Source organism: Pempheris klunzingeri, chromosome 16 (genome assembly GCF_042242105.1).
Source record: "Pempheris klunzingeri isolate RE-2024b chromosome 16, fPemKlu1.hap1, whole genome shotgun sequence".
In the NCBI taxonomy this organism is placed as follows: Eukaryota; Metazoa; Chordata; class Actinopteri; order Acropomatiformes; family Pempheridae; genus Pempheris; species Pempheris klunzingeri.
The window spans coordinates 22,487,826-22,497,437 of NC_092027.1; the positions used below are offsets into that span (position 1 = coordinate 22,487,826).

At 42.0% G+C, this 9,612-nt stretch overlaps 1 protein-coding gene across 1 annotated transcript; it reads right to left on the reverse strand.

The window, feature by feature from the left end:
* Window positions 1–940: 940 nt before the first annotated feature.
* LOC139215936 (CMP-N-acetylneuraminate-beta-galactosamide-alpha-2,3-sialyltransferase 1-like) lies at window positions 941–9,158 on the reverse strand. The gene is made up of 7 exons (XM_070846973.1): window positions 8,932–9,158; window positions 8,278–8,548; window positions 7,923–8,119; window positions 7,180–7,359; window positions 5,345–5,390; window positions 5,116–5,235; window positions 941–3,974 (listed from the first exon to the last, which is right to left on the reverse strand). The coding sequence occupies exons 2-7, from the start codon at window positions 8,506–8,508 to the stop codon at window positions 3,807–3,809; spliced, it is 942 nt and encodes a 313-aa protein (XP_070703074.1). The 5' UTR covers window positions 8,509–8,548; window positions 8,932–9,158; the 3' UTR covers window positions 941–3,806.
* Window positions 9,159–9,612: the final 454 nt, after the last annotated feature.

Genomic DNA, 9,612 nt, shown 5'->3' on the forward strand with positions numbered 1-9,612 from the left:
TTGGCACCCGGCTGGAGAGTTAAACTATCAGTGGAAATTAAACACGTCTGAACATGAACTTGAGATTTTTGTTCTTAATAAACAGACTGTGGGAAAGACTCTGTCTGACAACAACTGCCTGCTCAATGTTCTGTTAAATCTCTGGAGTTGGTTTGTAGAACTTATTAATATGCTTTCGACTCACTTTAAAAGCTGCTCTCCCGGCCTCGGGTGCATGTGTATGATTAGTCAAAAGCTTGATAATTCAATGTTGACCTCAAAATGAAAACAATAGCTTCACAGTTTTCATGAGGCCACCCTTTACTAAAATATTTCTGTCGGATTCTTCTCATAGTCAAATGTAGCAGAAAACAGAAAGTTAAATGAAGTTATTGGGAAGAGGCTGCCTGGGGTGTACTCACATGTCTCGGCTTATACTTATTACAGTAAGTATTACAAAAGAGCACTCTATGTGTTTCAACACATATAATAACAGCACGGTAGACCTCATTTTAAAGTATGCTGTCATTAGAGAGCTACTCAGAGATTCTTGTCTTGTTATTCAGGCACTTTAATGGTTGATACGTTTCATCATGAAAGCAACAGGTTGACCAGTGTGTGGGAACTGTGATTTATATCTGTGCAAATCTGTGCTTTTTTTTCTTTTTTTTACAACCTCTCTGTAAAGACAGTACACGTTGTAATAAAGCACTGCTGTTCATTTCAATTGTGTGTTGCCTAATTGACCTTCTGATCACGTTCTTCTCTTTCTTCTGTTTGAGGTGCAATACAGTACTTACTTAATTAACTTTTTTTCTGTGCTCTAACTTGTGCTCCTGTGGAGGATGAATGCATTTAATGTAGTCATAACAATCATAATAATAACCAATAAAGTAAAAACCAATAATTAAAGTAGCCATAATACAATCCAAAGCAGAAAATGTAAAATAAGACATCATAATTTATATTAACATATATTTAATATATTATAATGTATTATTATAATTAAGAACCACTCAACAATTACATTTTGACGTGTCCTTCAACTGCAGGGAGCTTTTGGAGGTCCTACATGATACAGTGGTGGTACCAGGCTTTATTGGGACATACAGCTGCTTATCATCATATCATGATGATAGCATTATTTGTGGCAAGGTTAAGGCAATTCCACTGTCGTGGCACATTTCATTACAGGTAAATTCAATGTGCTAAACATTAAAATGTGTATAGTACAGGTAACAAATACAGAAGATTTAACAATTTATTTCTAATGATAAATTTAAGATTAGTCACATTTTGGCACAGATTTGAATTAATAAAGTAGTTTTTAGTCTGCTTCAGCTAAGAAATTATATATTATTGTGTCACAGTTCCAAAGGCACTTGAACTCTCTGCAGTTGGCTGTTCATACAATATACATACATACATTTACATACCTTTGCAAAGGTTTTGCACATGTAAATAATGTCATGTGTCAGACGTGACACAAACCGTAGGTCAGGAAATTGTCCATGATGTTCCTTTGTCGGAAATGTATTTTCCGACGTGGGCTCACGTTCACATTTCAAAAGCAGAAGTAGTCAGAGCTTATTATTTTCGTTTTCTTTGTGTGTGTGTGTGTGTGTGTGTGTGTGTGTGTGTGTTGGACAGAGCAGGATTGTTCCACTGATTTTGCTTCTTCTCCCGTCCTACAGGAAAAACCATTTTATTTTACCGTGTAGTATTAGTACACTGTAAATTATAATAAGCTGGCTTTACTGCCTCAAAATTTCCCAGTAGTTCATTAAAAGTGGTAAAGCTGACAGGAAGCAGCTCATGTCGTGGCAGTGAACCTGAGTACAATAAACCCCAAATCATTAATTGGGCTGATTTATAAAATCTGTGTTATGTTTAGTAATCAGTACTCAGACGCCCCGAGCTCCAGCCCAGCTCAGGCCCTGACTCGTCTTCTGTCTGCATTTGATTCTTTCCAGGTAGCACTTGTTAATAATAAACTTGTTTTAAATGCAGAAAGGACTCAGTATATGGTATTCTCCACCTCCACCATTGGCGCTGACTGTCCTACCATTAATACTTTAAGAGGCACCCATGTCGCTCTTACTGAGTCATACAGGTATTTACTTTATGTCTGTTCTGGAGTATGGACATAATTGTATCGTCAGCAGTTAAACCCTGTGTATCACACTGCGTCACGCTCTCTCACAAATGATGAATTCAGGACCAATCATTGTTCTCTGTATCAGAAGGTTGGATGGACTTTCATACAGACAAGAAGAACCTCACATGTCTTCTCTCCACTAACCTCAGTGCACCATCCAGCGTCTACCTGTCGTTAGAGATCCCTCACACTAACGTTGGCAGTGCTGGGTTCAGGCGTCATCCACCTTTTTAAATGGGATGAGCTGCAAGCTGCCCTCAAACTGGAGTCGCTCATCACCCTTAGAGAATTTCAAACCCCATTACCCGATGTCTTTGTTGATTCTTGTAACTGCTTCATGCAACCACTCTTTCTTTCTTGGCACTGTTTTATTGAGTATGTTTCAGTTGTGTGCTTTTGTGAATGTTCTTTGGTCTCAAGTCTCTCTTACAAAAAACTATCTAATCTGCCCGATGACATAAAGATTCGAGAAAATTAAATGAAATTGAATATCCCCGATAAGCCTGGGGGGATCCAGGGGGCTCACGACTCTGGAGTTGAGTGGAACTAAATCAGAGGCCTGGGGCCAGATCTTTTCAGGCTCATGCCTTATAATTACCAAAGCAGACAAATGATTTCACAAGTAACAGCTTGATCAGCCATCATCACGGCCCCACACACACACACACACACACACACACACACACACACACACACACACACACACACACACACACACACACACACACACACACACACTGGAGGCAACGTGCAAACAGTGCACATGACTTCCGTCATGGTACAAAATGCTCTCCTTCACCACAGCAAACTATAAACGCGTAGAAACAGCAGAAACAGTGTGAAGAACAGTGACACTAACGACAGTGTATCAGGTCACATGGTAGATGGTTCTACAACACTGCATGCTGGGAAACTATGCTGGGATTTGTGGATGGTTCCCCTCTCTTTGCTCACACTTTTGAGAAAAGGTTATTTGAGGCAATCAGTTACATTTTACAGTGTGGATGCACACCTGAAGCTACGTTCTCCTCCTTTGCATCGACACACACAATACTTTTATCCTATTTTGGTCATTATGGGCCACCGTACCATGTATGTTGATCAGTCTTTTCCTGAACTCCCAGGTCAACCTATCCGGACAGGCGGGTCATGGGTTGAACTGTGCATGAGTTGTGCTCAGATTTGGTTTAGTTCACAGTCATGTAGGAGGACATGCTTCATGTCCAATCTGCCTGTGTGGCATTTATCCTTCATTAACCATATTAAGCAGCATGATCACTGAGTCACATATGAAAAAAACCAAAAACTCACGTCTACAATTTACAATCTGCTAAAATCCTGCAGCTTGTTTTTTGCCCATTTGCAGCAACATTTAAACGGCGTGCTCCCATGAGATTGCCGTTGGGATCCCAATCCCAGCGCAGTCCTCTAGTGGTCATCACACACGATCATTTCTTTTTTTTCCACCAGCGGTTATCCCACATTTCCATGGATGTGATTAGTTTTCACATCGTAGTCCATCTCCCTGAGTTTGAGTACCTTAAACAACCTCATCAGCATCAGTCACATTCACTATGCAGGTGGTTTGAGTTCTGTACTTTCCCTCTAGAAAAGAGGGATCGTGGACGACTCTCCATTCACAGTTTCAGTCTGTAAAAGCTGGAAAAGATCACCGCCCTTTATAAAACTTTAGTTTTTGTTGTTTAGCCAGCTCATTGATCACTTGGTACTCATAAGCTCCAGGATGTCCACCAGTTCTGAAATGTTTGTTTCTGAGAATTTCCCAGTAATGACTCCAGTTTCCTTCACTGTCTGCTCCATAGCCGAAAACATGGACCTGGAAAAAAAACAATGAAAGATTGCCATCACGAATGTCCAAGATGTTCATTTTGTAATCAAGCTACACAACTACTGAAGGCAGCTACACTATGAAATGGGCCATGGCTTAGATAAAAACTGCCTATCAAACCAGTTGGACCAGCTAGGGTAGGTTCCTTCCTGACTGCCAGTGGTTCTAACCAAAATGGCTGAGGTTCCTGCCATTCTGCGTTCTGTGGGACAGCTGCAGTTCAGGCGTGCAGGTTGGGTTATCCTGACAGGGTAGCCACCTGGGTGTGTCTGTTGTGTTTGTGATGTAAGTCTGCTAGAGGTTCTCATTCACAGCCTGCGGCCGAGTCACGGTCAAATTTCATATCCTCTCAAACTTCACAGCCTGACCGTGGATTACTCTCTTACTGCTCTCTGTGAGAGAGGGACAGGCTGTATCAGGTGGAAGGTAAGCACGGTTTCATGGGAAGATTATGAAATGCCGGATTCACAGAGCTTTAGTTATCTTTGCAACTTCTGTTAGCCTGAGTTGATACCATGTGGATATGAGGCCTCTTCACTTGGGTGACAGTGGGATTCAAAAGCGGTTTACATAAAGCTAAATTAGGTTGGGGTTTGAGAACAGTTTGGCCTGTCAGAGAGCCCCAGCTTGTCCTAATGACATGTCCAAACATCATTTAACATCAATACCGCCCTTCCATAGGGATGTTCACCCAACGTTTTGGCACATTCCACCATGTGTGTTGGTAACAATGAGGAACATTTGGCTTTGAAGGAGGCTCCACCAAAATTTGCATCCTTGCCGAACTGAATTGGCCGACGTTACTAAAACTTGATTACACATCTAAAATGGATGAGGAGGCCTTGTTCCGTTGAGAATTTCCACAATGGGAGACAGTAAAAGGACTATAATTGGTTGTTTGCCGAAATGTTTACCTTTCTCATACAAGAGGTCTCTCTCATTATCCATATGGAGTGTGAGTGAATAAAGAAACTGCCCGTAAGTGTGAATGTGAGACAAAGTGCAATACAGTAAAATACTGCTTAAAATCTTCATTAAACGTATCATGAATTATTTGTATGCGTCAGTTTTGCTGTAGGAACACTAGTGACATTCACGAGGAAATCACCAAATCAGAAAATAAACGTACCTCGTCACAGATGTGCAGGGCAAGAATCAAAGCCATAAAGCCTGTGGATGGATAGCTGCCCCTCTTTTGCAGCCATGCCTCATGAACATACTTCATGAAAGCTGGGTTCAGGACCATTACCTGTTGTTCATCACAATTAACATTTAAGCTTTTTTTCAAAAACTTTTATGAACCATCAGCTTTTCAGCCGGTTAAGTTTGCTGTTGAATGAATATCAAACCATACTCACCAAGTCCTTGTTAGCTTTGATATGGGATTTTACTGGTGCATATGACCTGCAGAAAGAACAATGTACATGTCAAACAAATAAAGCACTTTGTATGTTTTTGTCAGTAAAACGAAATACTTGGCGTTCCATAAGAAAACCAAAGCAGAAATGATTCTCTCTAGAGAACTAATCATCACATCAGACGTTTCAAACAAAGTGAGGCCAAGCAGGCGAGTGGATGAGCCTTGTTTGTTCTTCCTGCCTTCTTTCAGACACCCCCCTCCTCAGCTGTGGTTTGCTGTTGCATGCGCTGGTCCCTACAGGCTCAAACCAGCAGGGAAGGCCATCTTCAACACACCCTCGACTGAGGCTTGTTAGAAGCATCTAAAGGGCGGTTTGGCGTGCATGCGTGGTGCGTTTAGGCCACGCCCTGCATGCGACGTCACAGCTTAATGACATCGAGCCGCCTTATCACTGTGTACTCGACCTGTCGTTAGCGTGGGGAATGGTCATGGTCTCACAAACAACATTAGCAGGATATGAACTCCTGTCTCTAGTGTGACGGTCATTATTATTTGCCTTAAGGGAACACTACCTCTTGCTCTGGTTCACAGTGTTTGCATTGGGTGGAAATTTTATGATGCAGGATTATTCGGAAGCAAAATTGCACGCCTACATCGTAACACTGGTTCTGGGAGACCAGTCTGAGCCCTTTAACTTGGCCTCTCCTGGCACCAAGCACCTGGGCTACGTTATAAGAGTTACGTTACAAGCAAAGTTACGGCGAATGAGTCTTTGAATTATCACAGTTTGATCTGCAAGAGCAAGGAAAAGACACATGATGCTCATTGATACAGAGGAGGGGATGGGAAAGCATATATATATATATATATATATATATATATATATATATATATACACACACACACACACACACACACACACACAATGAGTAGCTCTCATTGAAATGATTGGGCTGCCATGTTTGGAGATGTTGAGTCCAAACCCTCCAGACTGATGTTGCTCAGTTGGCCTTAGATCATAATTTGCTTGCATTTGCACATTTGCATTTGCACATTTGCATCTTCCCTTGCTCACACCAAACACATTGAATATGACACAAAGATATATATATATATATAATACAGTTAAGTAGTTGTCGTTGTCCTAGATTTCGCTTGGTATGGTATTCAGAAACGCATCACAGCAGGAATTTACGTCAAAGACGAGCGGAGGAGAACTCTTCATCTGAAGCCAACAAGGACACTGTCAGTGGCAGTGATAACTCATCACACTCATCAATTCTCGGCACAATCCCTGATTAGCAAGTGTCAATGATGAAAGATGAATCTCAGTGTTTGTCTAGTGTCACCATGAGGTTCACATTTGGGGGTTTCACGTGATGTGAAATCAGGGGATTGGTCGCCATGGCGTTTCCCACCTCAGGAGTACAGGGAAATAATTTTGGTGATCTCTTAACTGTTCGTCTAGTGCTATCTTCAGGTCAAAACAATAAATTGTACAATATTTTTGCTACTGATACTGTTTGCTGGTTAGGAAATGTTAGCATGCTAACACACTAATTAACATGGTTTATGTTAGCATGCTGGTGTTAGCATTTAGCACAAAGCATCAGCCTAATCACAGCCGGACATAATGACCACAGACTCTTAGTCTTGTAATTCATTATGACTGTGTTTATGTCACCAGTGTTTCATATTATTTAGTTTGAAAAATGTTCGTACCGATACAATCCATTTTTATCTGCACTTATCCTATCCTATTTATCTATCAAATATGGAACACTTTAGGCCTACATGCAAATCATGTGCAAGGTCCATCAAAATGTGACTCACTTTCCAAAAAATCCTGTGGTGAAGGCCTTCGTGATCCACTGGATATCCATTATCTTGAATGCAAACAACACCAGATGAGTGCTGTTATCCAAGTCCCCGGCACTCTCCGGATACATGACACGATGGGTTGTCCTGGTCCCGACGTCTTCTTCGAAGCCATTGATGCGACCATGGTTCATTCTACACGGTGCAGAGGGACACATGTCGTGTGTGACTTGAGACGGCTTTGGGGTCGGCCCTGTCTCGTCCTTCCTCCTGACTGTGTTCTTTCCCTTTCTTCCAGGAGGGCGGAGCCGAGGCCTTGTCACAGATGCAACACACCTGAGCAGGCCGGGCCCAGGAGGCAGTAAACCAGACCGACAAGATCCTCTCTCTCTCTCTCTTCCCCTGGCCTTGCTGACTGTCATTTGCTTGGGCTTTGTGTTTTCCATACGCACACAGATGAATACACACTTCTATGCACACACTCCTCACCGCTCACACAGACATTGCATACACACTGACCTGTTGACAGACAAGCTAATGAGTTGCTTCTTTAATTCTCTTAATTACAACACACTGTCCATGGCATGAATACATCACGGAGCAGCTTCAATTTAGACTTTTAGTTTCTGACATTGAGGAAATAACTTTCCTGTGTTTCCTGCTGTCCTTCCTGAGATCATTGTTTTTTTTGGGTTTTTTTCAGACTGAATCAAAGGCAATCATAGTTTAAATCAGCATGACTTAGCTGGTAGATTTACCTTATGACGACGTCATGGAAATCTATGAGAGGTCCATAACGTGATCCCTTCAAATTAATAGAATTCCCCACCACAGAACAAGTCCTGCAGCGGTCAGGGCTGGGTTCTGTAAGATCTGGTCTGGGTGGGATCGTCTGAAACAGGCTCGCCACCGTTTCATTGTAGAAATTGTAGTTGCGGCTTTCATGTTGTAAGCGCTGACACACACATACCAGACAGAGATTGCTGTTAGACCAGTTGTGAACATGAGCAACTTAAGAAGTCATGACAGTTTCATTTGATTGCATTTTTCTTTGCCTCTCCTGATTTGAAAACTGCAGGTTGAGGCCTGTTTTCTCACAGGGTAACAACTCACCCTCCACCAGTTGAAAGCGTCCTCTGGGAGAGAGTAGTTTCCTGACAAAAACGGTTCGATGGATTTCTGAAAACGCTGCATGAACCACGGATCGTCTTCCGTTAGACATTTCTCACAAGCGCAGAGTCTTGTGTCCTGGAGCTGGGAGTAATGTGGCACATACGCTCTTAAATACACACCGACGCCCGTCACACACAGCAGGAAGACAAGCGCCTTCACTTTGGAATTCATCTTGGCCGTGCGATGCTCGCGACCGGGAAACTGTTCCAATCTGTGTGTTGAAATAAATCAAAAGTCTACATTCATTAAAAGCAAACAAGGCTGTTTGAAAAAAGGAGAGCTCACTACATAAACTCATCTTCACTTCAGAAGGATTCAGATGACACAGCACAGAATTCAGCGATTATTTCATGAAGAAACGAGTATTTATTAAAAGCTTAATTATCGTTACTTTTATTATTACTGTTAGTAGTAGTAGTATCTGTCGCTGTCATTAATAATATGAATATAGTTTTATTTATTTCCCCCGATTCCTGTAATAATATTTCCATTCGTTTATGAGCCAGAATAAACCTAAAATAATAGGATACTATCATAATCCAACAAGCATCCTCAGCTGTAAAGGTATTAAAGTTGATTTTCTTTCAGTCTTACCTGGTCAGAGATCAAATCTGCTTCCAGTCCAGTGACAGTGAGTGTGTGTTACTGGTGAGAGGAGCATCGGAGGTGATGGTAAACAACTAGGTGACTTGTCATTCAGACGCCTCATATAGGCAGGAAGGAGTCCTGTCAAAGTGGGCGTGGTCTATGCAAAGGTGTGCAGGCGTCATGCATTATTAATGAGGGGAAGGAAAGACGCTCAGGTGGTGTCCAGTGTCCAAATGTTCCAAATGTGGGAAAAAAAAAAATTAGCACAAATAAAACTAGAGTTCTCTGTCTCCATGTTCCATGTGGGTTATATTTATTGTTCAGGAAACCTCCCAAAAAAAGTCCAAAAGGTGTCAAATCAGAATGAGCACAAGAGGAAGGAGGTAAGGCAAAGCTTTTTGTTAGGAAACTAGACAGATCCGATGTCTGAGGTGGCTCCTCGTCCTCACACTTCTCCTCCTCCTCCTCCTCCTCCTCCTGCTCTGTGTCTACGGCAGTTTAAAAAAAAAAAAAGGGGGGGGGGGGGGGGGCGGGCAATCATAATATCCTAAAAACTCCAGGACATGTGCTTTAAAATAGTAGCATCCTGAGGAGTGAACATGAAATCAGGAGGAAATTAAACTTACTTTTGACTTTTGAGCAACATCCTGTTAAACAGGCTGTGACTCGTCCGCGCGCGCAGCGTCT

Bases quoted from the DNA above. Each gene is read 5' to 3' on its own strand.
- LOC139215936 (XM_070846973.1), bottom strand. From the start codon at position 8,508: ATGAATTCCAAAGTGAAGGCGCTTGTCTTCCTGCTGTGTGTGACGGGC. The intron at 5,236-5,344 runs GTGAGTATGGTT...GATGAACAACAG, and splicing joins TCAAAGCTAACAAGGACTTG to GTAATGGTCCTGAACCCAGC. The intron at 3,975-5,115 runs GTACGTTTATTT...TTTTTTTTCCAG, and splicing joins CCCTGCACATCTGTGACGAG to GTCCATGTTTTCGGCTATGG.